We start from the raw sequence: 18,234 nt of genomic DNA, 5'->3' as shown, positions 1-18,234 counted from the left end.
TATATATTGGCGAGACCCGACGCAGACTAGGAGATCGCTTTGCTGAACACCTACGCTCTGTCCGCCAGAGAAAGCAGGATCTCCCAGTGGCCACACATTTTAATTCCACATCCCATTCCCATTCTGACATGTCTATCCACGGCCTCCTCTACTGTAAAGATGAAGCCACACTCAGGTTGGAGGAACAACACCTTATATTCCGTCTGGGTAGCCTCCAACCTGATGGCATGAACATCGACTTCTCTAACTTCTGCTAATGCCCCACCTCCCCCTCGTACCCCATCTGTTACTTATTTTTATACACACATTCTTTCTCTCACTCACCTTTTTCTCCCTCTGTCCCTCTGAATATACCCCTTGCCCATCCTCTGTGTCCCCCCGCCCCCCCTTGCCTTTCTTCCCGGACCTCCTGTCCCATGATCCTCTCGTATCCCTTTTGCCAATCACCTGTCCAGCTCTTGGCTCCATCCCTCCCCCTCCTGTCTTCTCCTATCATTTTGGATCTCCCCCTCCCCCTCCAACTTTCAAATCCCTTACTCACTCTTCCTTCAGTTAGTCCTGACAAAGGGTCTCGGCCTGAAACGTCAACTGCACCTCTTCCTAGAGATGCTGCCTGGCCTGCTGCGTTCACCAGCAACTTTTATGTGTGTTGCTATAATAGTATCACATCTCTCCACTACTCTTGAGGTCCCTTGAAGGATTACCCATCTCCTTGTTAAAAAAGGGGAAAGGTCATTATCATGAGGCTGGTAGTTCTCATGCAAGCCCACTATCCTTCAATTTGTTTCTCTTACAATCACTGAAAAACATCCCCTCCAGTTCTTACCATACTTAAGTAAATAGTTTTTTCATGTTGATGCCCTCTTAATAATTTAAGCATCAGTCAGATAAATAGGAATGAACCACAGTATATTAATATGGCACAGCTTTGATTCATATTTCTGGAAGGCAGATTCTCCATATGTCAGGTATTATCTCTGGGTATATTAATACTACTCATTTATCATTACTTCTTGACCTGCAGCTGATTAAGTTCCAAGTAGTGATTTTTTAAAATATAAACCAACCTTTTACTTTCTCTCCCTCTTCCCCTATCTCATACTCTTTCACTCATCTTTACTTACTTTCTGCTCATTGCAACACTGCCACTTAGGACAGCAATGAACGTCCTCCGTCTCTGTCTGTCTTTGACCGCACACATATCTACAGTAGAAGGATTCTTCATTGCTATTTCTGTAACAGCTTTGTTTGACCAGTCGGGGTTCTTAGCCCTGGGCTGAACCCCAAACCTGGAGAACCAGAGAAAAACTCTTAGTCTGACCTCTACACTTTGACCTGCTAGGCATGGGTGACCCTCCCAGAACCAAAGGATAAAGCCCTGACTCTAGGCATCTTCCAATCTTGTGGTCCTCCTGCTTTGCTACATGAACAGGAGTGCCTCACTTCATCTGATCGCATCTCAGATCTTTATGTTGGTGGCCATCCAGGGTATACCAGTCCCACCACCAACACTCCTGCATTTAATCACACCCACCAACCTCCCCCAACTTCATGCAAAACCAACCCCTCCCACCCACAGCAATGATGTCTTCCACACACAATCCACAGTCAAAAATGAAGAGTCAGCACTCTCCCAACTGCCAACAGGAGTAGACAACATCAGACAACTATTTTGTGAGAATATTGCTGTTCCTCTCCGTGCCCTGTGGCACATCAGGTGGCAACCTCGCCGTTCCTTTAGCACTTGCCTGTTTTTGACGAGGCTGAGTTGCTAGCTTGACACTCATCTCGGCATGGATGGAATGTGCGCAATGAGCCAGCCAGATTTGAACCTGGGACCACTCACTTCACAGTCTGGTGTGGATGCCACTGCACTCCCAGACAGCTACATGAGAACATACCTCCATTAACTTGCAATAGAGGCCTCAGGCCTTGGTCACAACTGAGTGAGCAAGCAATCACTATGGTTATAGTTAGGTTGCATCAACACAATGGCTGATTGTCCTTCAGGATGCAATAGAGTTTACATCAATGACTACATACATGAGATATGAATACAAAATCTATTTTATGCCAGATAGCTCATACATCAATAGAGGAGTTCAAATGAACACTGTGTCAAATTTATGGTTGACAGATAGTGAGCCCTCTCAGAGCCCCATGTGCTGAGAGGGAAGGCTTACCTGAGCAGTGTGGCAATGATCCACTCCAATGTCCATCCGGATTGCAAACACGAGTACTATTTCCAATCAGATGCCTTCTCTGGCTGCACTGGTATCGTACCGTGGAGCCAACTGTAAACTGATCACCATGCAGTTCTGCTCCTGGGGGAAAACCAGGGTGACTACAGAGCACCACTAGGACAGAAAAAAAATGGTAAAAAATACATCTTTTAAATGAAATTTACAAATTAATTGGTTAAGAAACAGCACAATGAACAGGTGAATTCAGCATTTAAAATGGATCATGTTCTGGGCACAATTATACAAAAGAGAGTGTAATAATTATGGTATTGTAGGACTGAACTGACAGTCTGGATGGGAAAGGTTCAGAGGGATATAGGCCAGATGCCGGCAAATGGAACGAGTTTAGGAAGGCACATTGGTTGACAGTGACAAAGTGAGCCAAAGGGCAAAGTCCCATGCTGTATAACTCTGGGATTCTCATTAATTTCTGAGGACCAGGCTTGTGAATATGGATGTTGCAAAGATTTTGCTGCCTTTCCAACCACACTCTGACATTGCTCCTATTTCCCAGCTGAACCTGAACATGGCACAGATTAAACAACATAATTCACTCAAGAGGAATGAACCTCTCCAGAGGTGGTTTTTTTTTGGATTTTTCATTAAATTAACTGTTGTATCTAATTCTTAATGTAACCATACTGAAATTACTTTTATCAATTTAAGTATTTTTAGGGTTTGTTAGTTATTATATTCTTAATATATTAAATTTGTGTTTAAATTTAACATTTTCATAGTGTTTGTTAAATCAAAGGTGTATAAAGTATTTTGAAAGGAGATTTGCTAATTTTGAGACATGGTTTAATTTGATGTGTTGGGTCTACTAAAGGTGGCATGCACTTCAGCAGGAAAACCTAATGTTCTGTCGGACTTATTGGCTTAAGGGACAAAGTTGCCACCACAGGTAAGGAAGGGTAAGGAAGCGGAGACTGCAGGGCCTCATATTTACAAGGTAGACCAACACATTCTGCCCCCAGGCCATATATTGTGCTGGTACTGAAACAGAGAGAGGCGTAAATTACTGTAAAACAAGTGGTGGTTGTCTTGGATGTTCCCCTTGTGACTGCAAAACCCTGTTGGACATTGATAACGCAAGATACCACATCCCTGTTTCCTTTGTTTGGTGGATAGCTAGGTGGTGTGGGAGCTGCATAGCCTCGATTGCAGTGAGGACTAAGCCTCCAGCCGCGGGCTTGTCTGCTGCTGCAGTCCAAGTAAGGAGATGCCGGAGGCTGTCCTGCATGGCGTCTGTGCTCAGTTAGGTGTTCGGCTCTCCCGTCGATATTGCCCTCCAGTGCTTGATCAGTGGAATGACAGGCTGGATTGCTGGGAATTGTACCATCAATTTGTGGGACATGACACTCAGGGTTTTGGACTATATGTGATTTTTTTTGTGTGTTTATGTTTTTTTTCTTGCTCACTATTTTGAGTGTGCTGCATATGCTTTGCACCTTGGCCCCAGAACCACTCCGTTTCTTTTTCCTGCATCCATGTATGGTTGAATGATAATTTAACTTGATATGATTTGCTTCTTTACTGATCTTAGTATCATCCTCTTTTACCTTGCAATGTCAGGTTTTTGAAATGAATTACCCTTCCCTCCTCCAACGCAAAGAGCAACACTACAAAATGCTGGAGGAACTCAGCCAGTCATGCAGTGTCTATGGAGGGGAATAAACAGTAGAAAATCACAGAGCTTCCTTCTTGAACTTTCCCCCCTGTAGCTGCACTTAGTAAAAGTCCAGTACATCCATGATGCTTTCCTATCCCGAAGAATGGTCAATGAATCATGAGGTCAAATTCATGTCTTTCTCTGTAGATGATGTCTGATCCATTTCAAATATCCAAAATTTTTCATGTATTTACAAAGTGATGACGTGAAATATGCCTTTCGATTTTGTGTTTTATATTCTGTATTTTTGCTAATTTTTTTGTTGTGTCATTTTTTTTGTGTGTGATGTGGACCTGGGGTGGGGGAGGGTGGTTGATGTTTGATGATTTTCTTTGAAAGGGTTAGTTCCATGGTTGTTCTTTGTCTCATCATTGTCTGTGGGGAAGAAGATGAATTTCAGGGTTGTATACTATATATCTACTTTGATAATAAATGTACTTTGAATCCTTGACTTTGAACTTAGCATATACAGTATTCAGAGATAAATACCCAAAGATATTTACAAAGAAATGAATGGTAGCTGTTATTGATACGAACACAATTTAAATTTATGTGTTATTTAAATAATGAGTTGTGACCACTGAGTGGCTCCAAGAGATAATTGTTTTTGGTTGTTAGTGGTATAGTGTCTACAGAGATTATGGCTACAATTGAGCAGTAGTTTCTATTAATCTACGCATTCCCATCATCCTGGATTCCCTACCATTCACCTTCAAACAAATGACATTTATTAATGGTCAATTAACTTAATAAGCCACATAATGTGGGGGGAGGAAATGGAGTACATGAAAGAAATCCGTGGGGTCACAAGGAAGACATCAATAGACAATACCAGAGATCAGAATGGAACAAGTGTCTCTGAGGCTGTGAGACAGCAGCTCTACTACCATTTTTGTGTTAAAAGCTCATTACACATCTGTTTCGTAGGATGCATAATTTCTGTCTCTTTGGTGTCCATTACGTGATGACGCCATTAGACAGTATCATGAACAGCCGAAGAGAGTTTGCAAGAAAATGATCACTTTTAATCATCTGTCATTACATTTTTAAAGGTAAACCACAATGCAGATCTTCCCTTACAACCCATGGATTTGGAGATTATTGTTGCCATTTCATTCAGTTGTAGAACAGAAGATAACAAGGCCTGTGCAATGGATAATGAACTAAGATACTCCCTTGTCCTGGAGGGTGAGTTTCACTCATAGTTACCAAAGACTGTCCGGTATATGTTTACAATATGACACGCACTGGCAAAGTACATTATCTAACAGTATCAGATAAATAATTATTTCAAATAATTTACAGGAGTTCCTTCATGTATCTAAGGTAACATTCCAACTACAAACCTTTGCTAGCAACCACAAATGCCGGAAAATTCCAAGAGCGATGCTCCAGTGGCAGTTTCCATAGCAACTTGTACTCAGTAACAACAGTGTAAGGTTTTATTTCAGTCATACAATGATCAAGATATGCTCAGAACAGCAATCAGAATGGGCTGGGATTTGTGATCGTAATAAGTTTTATTGATTCTCCATAGTAAGCATTCTGTCTGGTAAACTTGGTAAAGCAACTGCTTTGCATGTTGTGATGGTATTGGGTTTGCTGAACGCAAGGTTTTAAACTCAGATGGAGATTCTTAAGCCCCATCTGATTTAAATAGCCTTGGGTACCCTCACTAAAGGGAGGTAATACTGTAACAATCAAATCTTCAAAGACTACTTCACTTCCCTGCTTATTCCCCATGGCAAGTTTAATTGTCAATACCCACTATTTGAGTGGTGGGTCCCCTTCCCTATCATGGAGAAGATGCTTCCAGCTAACAAAGCCATTCAAACAGAGTCCATTTATTTTCAGTGATACACGTTTAAATCCAAACAACATTAAAATCTCACAGAGGATTTCAATCGTATAAAAGACATTCAAATTACAAACCATTTGTAAAACACAAAGGATTTTCAAAACACAATTACAATTCCTATAAGCTAAAAAGACATACTAATGATGCAGAAGAATGAATCATCTATCACAGAAATTGAAGCCAGAGGAATCAATTCGAGTCACCCTGTCTTTCTATCATTCTTCTTGATGTTCCTTAAATGTTCCAAAAAAGCCCAGACAACTCTTAACATTTATCTTGTTTCTTTCCCACTTAGGTGACTACACATTTCTATGTTATTTCCTTGCATACCCTTTTTACACAAACGGTCTAAAAGCTTCTTGGAGACACAGTTTCCTGACTCCTACAATTAATGCTGCAAAGCTGACTCCATCAGTACACAAAGCTTTCAACTTATTACCACATCAGTCATTTGATATACTAAATGATATTATCCACCTGACCTACTGGCTTCTTTGAACTAAATAACTTAGCCAGCATTGTCTGTTTTGAAACAAGAAAAATTAACATATACATTGTCTTAGAGTACACCTCTCGAGAATTCAGTCCAGGTGCTGTGATCCAAGATTCTACTTTCTGTAGACAGTACTTCAGTTTGCAAAGTGGTCCTTTCAACCTCAAACAACATTAAACGCTGAAGACTGGCTCCTGTTTATGACCAGCAGCTAAGCATAGAATATTAGTTGGAAGGCTATCTTATTCAAAACCAACTCCTTGATCTCCATAAATATCCACTGCTGTGTTTAGAAAGCTGAGCTTGGCAAAATAGAAGAGGCCCCCTGGGCCAGGAATTGAATATCCATCACAGCGCGATCACAAGAAACTGCAGAGAGTTGTGAACAAAGATCAGTACATCACGGGAACCAGACTCCCCTCTATAGACTCTGTCTATATTTCTCGCTGCATCAGTAAAGTAGACAGCATAATTGAAAAGACTACCCACCTCATACATTCTCTCTTCTACCCTCTTTCATCAAGTAGGAGATGCAAAAACCTGAAAGCATGAATCACCAGGCTCAAGGACAGCTTCTAACTCACTGTTATCAGACTCTTGAATGGAACTCTTCTATGATAAATGGACTCCTGGTTTCACAATCGTTATCATTTTGCACTTCCTTGTTGACTCCATTCTTTTACACTTATATTCTGCAGTGTTATTGTTTTACCTTATTCTAGCTCAATGCACTGTATAATGATCTGGTCTGTATAAATGGTATGCAAAACAATCTTTTTACTACAAGACAATAATACACCAAAGCCAATTCCGATGACCAAGTTGTCAGTGCTCTCTATCATTACACTGTAAAACTGACAGTAACTGCACTGACATGGCTAAATAAAAAAAATGGGGATGCTAGAATCAGCAGTATCAGCCTTCCCTTTGGGAAATGCATGATTATTGTCCTTTCACTGTTGACCATAATAACAGCATTAGAGCAACAATTAAACCCTCTTAGCTCAGTTGTCAGTCACTTGTCACTAATAGTACAATCACTGCTTGAATGTACTCCTCTCCTGTCACCAAAAGTGGACTGGATCTAAGCTCTATCATTAAAAAGGACATGCTTGCTTAGTATTTTAAATCCTCACAATACAATAGCTGAAACTGATTGATGCCCGGCATCTCTTGAATTTTCACATTTTGCTTGACTGAGAAAAAAATTCATTTCATTTTTGACTTTCCTCTTGTGAATTATAGAGATTCTTCAGGTCATTAAGTAGAAATGCATTGAATAAATTCCACTGAGTGATCAGATTAACATTTTAACTTCCTCTCCGCAGTATTCCATCAGACCATAAGACACAGAAGCAAAATTGCGCTATTTGGCCCAACAACTCTTCTTCACCACATGATCACAGCTAATTTATTTCCCTCTTAGCCCTTTTCTTTTTACGCGTTTGGCCTTTGACCCCCCCCATACTAATTAAGTACCTATCAACTTCCACTTCAAATCTACCCAATCACTTGACCTCCACAGCCATCTATGCCAATAATTTCCACTGATTCACCACCCTCTGGTTAAAGAAGTTTCGCAACTCCTTTCTAAATGGAAATTCTTATATTCCGAACACACTGTATGTCTGACCATGTTAGTTAACAATTTAATTTATAATTTTATTTCTTTACTGCTCAATGAAATGACATCAATATCTGAATTTATTACTAACTTCTACTAAGACAAATTACACACTAGGATTAAATTATTCTCTTTTGCAGAATAATACATTCATTTAAAGGCAGCATTTTCACTTACAGAGGCATTTTGGGAGTGACTTGTCCCAGGAGCCATCACCTTGACATGTCAGCACATCTGATCCCAGCAGGTAGTATCGAGCATTGCACTCGTACGAGACAGTACTGCCATAACTAAATCTCTGGGCAATGTTCAATTGTACTCGGCGAATTCCATTTTCTACATGTGCAGGATCTGAACAGTTAACAACTACAAGAAAATAAGAATATATTCAAACTCTATGGACCATCTTTCTACATGTTAAGATCTTTGAAACTGCTTTATAGTTAGAGCTTGTACCTTTACATGCAGGAAAGGAATTGCTCCACTGCCCATTAGATTGGCACTGGGAGCTAGTAGATCCATGCAGTAAGTAACCTGGATTACAGGTAAATCTAACCACATCATTCAGGTTAAATTGAGTTCCGTGAGTTACTCCATTCACTGGATTACCAGGGTGACCACATGAAAGAGCTAGAAAAGGTAAATAATATAACAGTTACTCAGTAACATCTGAGCATTCTAAAAAAAACTCGAATATAGTGCATTCCATTTTAATTGGGACACATTGGGACCAGTACATTTTGGACCTCAATTTTCTAAAGTTTCATGTAAGTAGTTAAAATGGTATAAAAAGGGCAAACTACTGTTTAACTGAGTAATAAATGCTGCATCTAAATGAAATGCAGAATAAATTAGAACACCATCAGTACTACTACAGTACTATAAAGGTGTATATTAGTTCCTAATAGTTCGTGATGGAGAATACCACGTTTTCTGGATTGGCTGTAAATGAATAAAAACAACACATCGCCTACTACAGACAGTGCACTGTCTTCAACCAGTGCTTTCAATGTTTGCACCCACCGAATCTTTACTTTCATTGTAACATTCAAAATGATTGTTGATGCCTTCAAATTCTTTGTAGTTCCTAACTTGAAGAAGTGGAATCATTTCATTTTCGCTCCTGGAATCTCCAAGCCTGAATACTTGAAACTGCGGTAGGCAAATGAGTTCTAAGATAACTTACTGCTTATTTCTCACCAACTGTTAGTGACAAAATCACTATTTTTTGAACACAAGCACATGCAACTGATAATATTTTAAAACTTTCCACCCTATGCACAGTGCAGTATCTAATGGCTACACAAGTTCACATGACTGAAGCTAGTTAGAAACAGTTTGGCAACAGTCTCCAATCCCAATTAAGTGGGATAATGTCCCAAATAAACAAAAGGGAATCCTGGCTATTTTCTTGCTTTGTTTTGTTCTTTAAGAATTGTCCCAAATAGTGGCTGTCCCAATTGACTGGAATCCACTGTATTGTGAAATTCAATCAGTGCATAAAAATTATGGCACATCTATGAAATCAACAATATATAAATACACAGATCTCATGTAAGGAACCCAATATACACCACTGGAAATCTAATCAGTCTAAAAGAGATTTAGGACACAGATGCCTACCAAATGGTCAAATTCTTGCAGAATGTATATATTGTTGATACAGTATACCTGTAAAAAATGCTTGTGGTTATCCCAGTTAATTATGATACTGACTCCTCCAAATTCAGGAATGTAGAAATGAATCAATTTGCTGAAAGGTTACTGATTTCATACAATGCTATACAGATATGGTGGATAAACAGATAATCACTACTTAATATAAAACTACTCTATTCACCGTGTACAAGAACTTGTCTCTGATACTGGGAAATGATCAGCAATTAGCTTATATTCTGCTATTAGGAACTGTATTTCTGGCACAAAGTTTCACCTGATATGGAAATTGGATGTAGTTTTTGCACTATGAGTAATATAACATTATTAAATAATCTCAGTGATGGACACAGTAAAATGCTTGATGTACACAACACCTTAAGATCAATATAGCCTTACATAGAGTTAATATATGAAGAAACAGATTGGTTAGAACCGACAGGAAGTGAATATAACCATTAATTCAGTATAAAGAGTAGAGAATCAGCTGGTAGAGAATCATTGGTTATTCCTAATCTCATTTGTAGGAGGAAACTACTTCCATATGTTACCAATGCTAAAAAAGGTTCATAACCCAAGCTCCATCAATATATGTTTTGTCTCTGTTCAGAATTAATTAAAAAATATATAATCTTACCAAGAGCAATGAAGCATTATTCTGCTTATTGCAAAGGATTGATCTATGGCTTAAAACAAGGAACGTAGTCGACGAGATTCTAGGGTTCTGCATTCAACTTGCTAGACATTAAAAGAATATTCAAGCCTTTGTGTTGTTGTTGTTTTGTAAGGCAGGTGTTTTTTTTCTTCGCACTTCTAATTGTTTTGTATCAAGCCACTCCTCCAGTTCATGGCCGCATTGATGGACCGCAGCAAAGCTGTCTCAGATCTTGGTGAGAGGGCATGTTTGGACCAGTCAGAAGACGTCCTGGGTTGGCAACACAGGGGCAAGCTGGGGTTTGTCAGGCGCCCCATTGGTGTAGTGCTTGCTCTGTTTTGGCACGTCGACCTCTGAGCCTATTTGCCGTTGTCCAGTTTTTTCTGGTAGCTGTAGCAAAGATGTGCTATCACACCTGCTTTTTTTTTTAATTTTAAGAATTATTGAATCCACTGGGCATTGCAAACGTAATACATACTGAAGAAAATTCATATTGTCCAAAGTAAACTATCAAATATTCTGTTTCAGACGGTACAAGAAACAACATCATCTGTTGTTAAAAATTTAAGTTGAAGCAAGTACATTGTTGAATCGAAGAGCATGACAGCTTGACTGCGATTCACAATTAGAGACCAGCTGTGTCATTATTGGGAAATAATACTGAATGGGAATGCCGGAGAGGAGGAGAACACAGAAGGAGAAACAGGCTTTACATCACTGCTGCTGCAAGGGTCCTAGTGCTTAATCAGTCAGAGAGGCAGCAGACAGACAGCAAATAGCACTTTCCCTCACTCGGTATTAATGCACAGTGATAGTGGGCAGCAGAGTGAAGTTTATAATATGGGGAAAGATGAATGGCTATCTTTGGGATTAAATTTTAACTATTAAGAACCAAAATTTGTTTTGCACGCATGAATAATCCCTGTTTATTTCAGTTTTATGCAATTAAAGCTACTTGTTTTATATCACTGGTAACATTTGTCTACACATATCCTGGCAAGAGTCACTCATTTCCATATTAGGGAGACAGGAGATGGTAAAGCATTGCAGCAGGGGATTGTGAACCAAGTTTTCCTGTTGGAAGACATGAATAGATATTTCTGAGACAACATCACTTTGCTTATACACTTGTGAACTGGAAGACTTAATGTGTTACTCAATGCCCAAACAAACAACTTGTCCTGCCTAGTTCCAAATGCAAGCATCAAGAGCTTTCCCCGATTATTGTGGCACAAGATGACTGCCATTCCTCCCAAATCCCCCTCCCCACAACACCCCATTCTGATCCTCCCCAGTGTGTGGCTGTTGTCTCTTTACCTCATCAATGGACAGTCCTACCCCGATACCTCATCACACCCAGCAGAAATCACCTCTCCTCCTCAAAAAACACGCATGCACCACAATCTGTCCTTGAATAAGCACTGGGCTTCAATGTCTCACCAACACCCTCGGAGACTGGGTGAATGGCCAACAATCTCCCAAGTCCACTTTCAGGAAAAGAACAGACAGTTTGCTATTTTGGCTACAAAAACATGCAACATGTGAGATGTTATGCACAAAGTATAACAAAAATTTTCACTGAAGGGGTAATGCCCAAAATATTCATTGATGCTTACATGCAAGGGTGAACCAGAAATTCTTGGGATAAGTGATGGACAGAGAATCTTGCAGGTAGAAGCATCGAATCTCCACAGGCATACTTAGCCATCCACCAAACGTTGTACCATGATTTCAGTTGCCAATCACCACACTATCCATTGACCCATTTTATGAAAAAAATCTTGTTAACCAAGAATTGAAAACAAGTGTCTAATGAAATAAGTAAGAAATATTTGAGATATATCGACTAAAATTAAAACAAATGAACCATGACCTGCACCATTTTCTCTCCTTTATTGATAACTAAATTAGCCGGCCGGCGGGGTGGTGGCATCTGCACTGAACTTTGAGGTGAATTCAAATCCAGTTTCAAATCTGGCCAGCTCCTTGCACGCTTTCCATCCGTGCTGGGTTGAGCATTGAGCTAACAACTCGGCCTCATAAAAAACAGACAAGCGCTAAACAAATGGCAAGATTGGCTGCCCGATACACCACAAGGCATGGAGAGGAACAACAATTGAAAACTAAATCAAGTGATACTTACGCACACATACAGGCGATTTCCCTGACCACTTGTGATCCTGCTGGCAAATTCGAACCGAAGTTCCAATGAGGCGAAATCCTGGGTTGCACTGGTATACCACTGTCCCACGGTAACTGAAGTTTTCACCAATTACCTGACCATTGACAATGGACTTGGGCATCCCACAGTGACCAGCTGAAACCAAAGAAGCTTCATTCAGTGTGATTAATGGCTCAATTAATAGCAACTTATGGGAAGAATTCAGAAAGGACAAGAAATATTAGCTGTTCCTATACTTATTTATATGAACAGGTCTTATATTGTTTACAAGCAGTTTGGTTACTCTCAGTGCATTCAAGTCATGGTGTTTTAATTTTGTGATAACATTCTGTAATGCAAATTAATTCAGGTCAGTTAATTTAGCAACTAGTCATTAAAGTTACAACATATGTCAAGCTGATAATAGCTCGAAGTTTCATGAATAATCAAGGCAACTTGATCTTGAAACTAGTTGCCTTAGCCTCTTACTTAAAGCAAGTACTTAATTGCAAAATTGCAAAATCAAGTGTATGTTGCATTTCAGTGGTATTTACTTGAACTTTAATGAAATTAAAATAAACAAATAATACAACAGAACTTTATAGTGTGCAGCTTGCGGAACTATTCATGAATCAAGCATTTATGCATAGATCTCCAAATACTAACCAAGGCAATTCACTTCCATTCCACTCCACAGTCCGTTGGCCTGGCATTCCCGTACCCGGGATCCTACCATTGTGTATCCAGTGTTACAGGAGAAGATGGCTGTTGCCCCATACGTATTTAATGTCCCAATCTTATTACCGTGTGCTGGAAATCCTAGCTCTGCACATGAGATTACTGTCAATTTAGAAAATTAAATGATTAGTTTTAACAGTTCTTAGCATCATATAGCATAGAAACAAGATATTTAGCCCACCAAATTCATACTGGATGTCAGCATTCATTTATATCAATTATATAATAATCTCATTCAATTCTCCCAAATTTCACCACTCAACTATACGCTCGGGGTAGTTTATAGCCACCAGTTAACCTGTACAACTTTGGGATGTGGGAGGAAATCAAAGCAACTGAAGCAAACCCATATAGCTTGATAACGTTCAAACTCCACACAGACAGTGCCTGAGGTCATGATTGAACCCCAGGCAATAAAGACACAAGCGAAGCAGTTTAACTGGATGTCCCACATCCTCTTTCAATTAACCATGTATAATAATCCTTATATTTCCTCTGTTCTCTTCTTTCCTCCATTTTCTTCCATCTGCTTAGACCACACTTGGAATATTGTGTTCAGTTCTGGTTGTCTTCATCATAGGAAGGATGTGGGAGCTTCAGAGAGGGTGCCGAGGAGATTTACCAGGATCATGTCTGGATTGGAGAACCTGTCTTATGAGGATAGGTTGAGTGAGCTAGGGCTTTTTGCTCTGTAGCGAAGGAAAATGAAGAGCTGCTTAACAGATGTGTCAAAGTAGATGATATGAGACAATGAGTGGATAACCAGAGACTCTTTCTCAGGGTGGAAATGGCTAATACAAGGGTGCATAAAATTTTAAGGTGATTGAAGGTAAGTATAGGGGGATGTCAGAAGTACAATTTTTCTTTTATGCAAGTGTGGTAGGTCCTTGCAACACGCTGCTGGTAGAAGCAGATACATTTGGGACATTTAAGAGACTCCTCAATGGGTACCTGGATGATAGAAAATCGGAGGGCTATGTAGGAGGGAAAGTTTAGATTGATCTTAGAGTAGGTTATAAGGTCAGCAAAGGGTGTGTAGTATAATATAATCTTCTATGCTCTATCTTAAAACCTGCATTTCTGATGAAAGACTTTCAAGCATAGACATTATCTGATCCCGGTGCTGCCTTGTCAGCTACGTACAGTACCTCTAGCTTTCTTCTTTTAAAGATGGATGAATTGGTATTTGGTGACATATTGGTTTGAACACAAACATAAACATTTTGGTTGAGAACAGTCTTACAAACGACAAACTGAAGGTCACCCAAGGGTGACTGTGCAAGTCAAGCTCAGAGATAACAAAGTACAAATGAGATAACATTCAAATTTATACACAAGGGTAACTTTTCATGTCAACAATCCAGCTAGCAACTTAGTAAAGAAGACAAGCTGTGCAATTTTCATCCCATTAATTTCTGGAGGGTTGAACAGTGAGCAGGAGTGATTACCATCCAGACAGTGAAGGTACAAAGCAGCTCTGTGCTGATGTGATATGTAAGTGTGCATGAAAGAAAACATGGGTTGGCCTTGATTCTTGTGGGAATTTACAGGTCTAAGGTCAAAAGGTAGTTTTTATTTCTCTCAGTAAATGTCAACTCTCTGCAAATGTTCTGATGTAAAGCATGACTTATTTCAAATATTACTTCATTGTCCAGCACATAGATGCCTAATTTTTCTTGCTGTTTAACACATCAAAATATGGTTATTTTAAGTATTAAAAATAAACAAAGTATTAGAAGAATTCCAAAACAATTGTAAGGTAGTTATAAATTAATTGGATTCATCTACACCACCAATAACACAGAATTTTCTCAAGGAGTAGTGCAGTAGATAATGAATATCAACCTGAGAGTTTTTAACTGATAAAAATGTAAGTTAATTTACAAATTCTCTCTTTCTTTACTCTCTTTAGATATAACTGTTGAAATACTTTTCTTGCATTATTCTCTTATTTATTTATGACAGAGAGGCAGCTGTTTGACTCAAAAAGTCTATTCTGGCTCTCCAGAATGTTAGCCTGACTTTTCCACCACTTATTTCCCATCATTATGAAATTATGAAATTGAAGAAATTTGGCCTGTCCCCTAAAACCCTCACTAATTTTTATAGATGCACCGTAGAAAGCATTCTTCTAGGGTGCATCACAACCTGGTATGGAAGTTGTCCTGTCCAAGACCGAAAGAAGCTGCAGAAGATCATGAACACAGCCCAGTACATCACACAAACCAATCTTCCGTCAGTGGACTCACTTTACACCGCACACTGTCGGAGCAGTGCTGCCAGGATAATCAAGGACACGACCCACCCAGCCAACACACTTTTTGTCCCTCTTCCCTCCGGGAGAAGGCTCAGGAGCTTGAAGACTCTTACTGCCAGATTTGGGAACAGCTTCTTTCCAACTGTGATGAGACTGCTGAACGGATCCTGACCTGGAGCTGGGCGTACCCTCCAAATATCCGGACCTGCCTCTCGGTTTTTTTTTGCACTACCTTACTTTCCATTTTTCTACTTTCTATTTTTGATTTATAATTTAAATTTTTAATATTTACTATCGATTTGTACTCCAGGGAGCGGGAAGCACTGAATCAAATATCACTGTGATGATTGTACGCTGTAGTATCAATTGTTTGGCGACAATAAGGTATAGAGTATAAAGTATAATTGATTATCTCTCATATTATCTGAATTTACTTCTCCACACCCCCGCCATCCTACCCTGCCATTTGCCTGCCTGCTGCTGGGACAAGGTATGGGAGCTAATTAACTAACTAACCTACACATTTAGGGAACATGGGAGGAAGTTGGAACCCTTAGAGGAAACAAATGTCAGCACTGGGAAAATTGCGAATTCCATCGATGGCAGTGGAGGCTAGAACTGAACCTGGATCAGCAGAGATGTGATGCAGCAGTGCAAGCTGCTTCACCATTGTGCGGCTTGAAGAAAGTATATAATGACATGATGATGGAATTAGAATCTGAATCAGGTTTATTATCACTGGCATGTGACGTGAAATTTGTTAACTTAGCAGCAGCAGCTCAAAGTAATACATAATATAGAAGAGAAAAAATTAATAAAATTAAAAATAAATAAATAAATAAATAAATCAATTACGGCAGTCATATATTGAATAGATTAAAAACATGCAAAAGTGAGAAATAAGATTGATCCTGCAAGATAATTAGATTAACATCGGTAGAGGTATGGTCAATAACAAATGCTGCTGCGGAAAAAGCAAATCAATCTGCTCCATTGTATAGTTAGCAGCATTAGTAATTCCTCCTCAGGGCACTCTTGCACTTTCAGCATTAGTAATTCCTTCTCAGAGTACCCTCAAATATGATCAACAGTCAATATTTGGGGAAAAAACTGCAAAAAGATAAATAGTCAACAAAGAGACTTCATAAACCAATTAAAATCAATGGCACCAAATTGCTTTTTAAAATGTGATGAATTACTATTGTAAGCCATAGAGAGAATGGGCACAGGAGTAGGCCCTTTGACTCATCACCCTACACAGTAGGGGCAATTTACAGTGACTACTTACCAATCCAGAATCGGAATAAGATTTATTATCACTCACTTAGGTTACATGAAATTTGTTGTTTTGCAGCGGTACAGGGCAAAGACACATATTAATATAGATTATTTAATTTTTTGCACTACTTATTTCTGTCATTTATAGTGAATAAGTAAATAGTGCAAAGAAATGGAATAACAAGATTGTGTTCATGGGTTCATGGACCATTTAGAAATTTGATGGTGAATGGGAGGAAGCTGTTTCTGAATTGTTGAATGTGAGTCTTCAAGCTCCTGTTGTAGTGATGAGAAGAGGGCATGTGTCTGATGATAAGAGTCCTTAGTGATGACCACCACCTCATTGAGGCTCTCTCCTCTAGAAGAAGAGCCTGCGATGGAGCTGGTTGAGTCTACAACTGTATGCAACCTCTTGCAATTCTGTACATTGGACCATCCATATCAAGCTGTAATGTAACCAGTCAGAATGCTCTCGACGAAATATATGTCAAAATTTGCAAGAGTCATTGATAACATACAAATCTCCTCAAGCTCCTAACAAAGTAAAGCCACTGGCTTGTCCTCTTTTTGATTGCATCAACGTGTTAGGCCCAGGAGTGATTCTCTGAGATGTTGGCTTCCAGAAACCTGTAACTGCTCACCCTTTTCACCGCTGACCTCTGATGAGAACTGGTGTGTGCTCTCCCGACTCCCCTTCCTGAAGTCCACTACCAATTCCTTGGTCTTGCTGACACAGAGTGCAAGGTTGTTGCTATGGCACCACTCAACAAGCTGCTCCATCGCACCTTTGCGTGCCTCCGCTTCACCGTTTGAGATTCTACCAACAACAGATGATGTTTGATCTGTGCCTACCACTCAGGAGAGTAGAGAGTAGAGCAGTGCACCTGTATTAATATCAGCAAGAGGTGGTTATTACTGATCCATACCACTATCATCTTCCAATAAGAAAGCTGAAGAACTAGTAGCAGAGGGAGGTACAGAGGCCCAGGTTTTGCAACTTGCTGATTGTCTTTGGGGTGTAGGAAGAAGGCAGAGCACCTGGAGGAAACATTCTTGATCGTATGACAATACTAATTCCACGTGGACAGCAAGATAGAACCTAGAACCGCGAGACAGTGAATCAACTGACAGTGCCACATCCGTTCTGACAGAATTCCGTCAGTCTGTTGTAGAAGTAAGATATAGTGTTCAACTGACTTTGCTGCCCTACAAAATTTTCAATGGGGATTGAAGAACAGAATCCTGTTTAACCTCTTCTACAAGCTATTTTGGTCTACAGAAATCCTTCACCAGTACTGCACATCAGTATCTGCAGGCGAATCTCCAGTTTTGAGGACTGTTCCTGGCTTTTTAATTACTGAGTGGGAGAGGGGTGCAGAGAAGGAGACTTTACTGGCCTCTCCATTTCAGAGTTTCGGTGTCGCAGACATGTACACTAATTCGTGTCAGAAGTATTGGGTCACTTGTCCATATTCAAGTTCTTTGTGCAAGGAGGCAGAATCATTTGCAGAGACATTGATGCATGATGTGTTTCCGGACTGGAGGATGAAAACAGAAACCTAGTTGTTTTCCCTCTTTTTAACCTTTGAGTGCTTAGGC

The 18,234-nt window shown here is 39.7% G+C and overlaps 1 protein-coding gene across 1 annotated transcript in view; it reads right to left on the bottom strand.

Annotated features, from left to right (window-relative positions):
- csmd2 (CUB and Sushi multiple domains 2) overlaps positions 1-18,234 on the bottom strand; it is a 2,031,293-nt gene that overhangs the window by 102,619 nt on the left and 1,910,440 nt on the right. Inside the window, exons 52-56 of the mRNA XM_063033882.1 lie at positions 13,029-13,202; positions 12,345-12,518; positions 8,347-8,520; positions 8,068-8,256; positions 2,184-2,357 (exon numbers count right to left, since the gene is read on the bottom strand). Of these exons, the coding sequence (XP_062889952.1) occupies positions 2,184-2,357; positions 8,068-8,256; positions 8,347-8,520; positions 12,345-12,518; positions 13,029-13,202 (885 nt within the window). The remainder of the gene's footprint in view (positions 1-2,183; positions 2,358-8,067; positions 8,257-8,346; positions 8,521-12,344; positions 12,519-13,028; positions 13,203-18,234) is intronic.

This window comes from Mobula hypostoma, chromosome 26, assembly GCF_963921235.1.
Source record: "Mobula hypostoma chromosome 26, sMobHyp1.1, whole genome shotgun sequence".
In the NCBI taxonomy this organism is placed as follows: Eukaryota; Metazoa; Chordata; class Chondrichthyes; order Myliobatiformes; family Myliobatidae; genus Mobula; species Mobula hypostoma.
The sequence above is the reverse complement of the archived record's forward strand: the minus strand, read 5'-3'. Positions and strand labels throughout refer to the sequence as shown.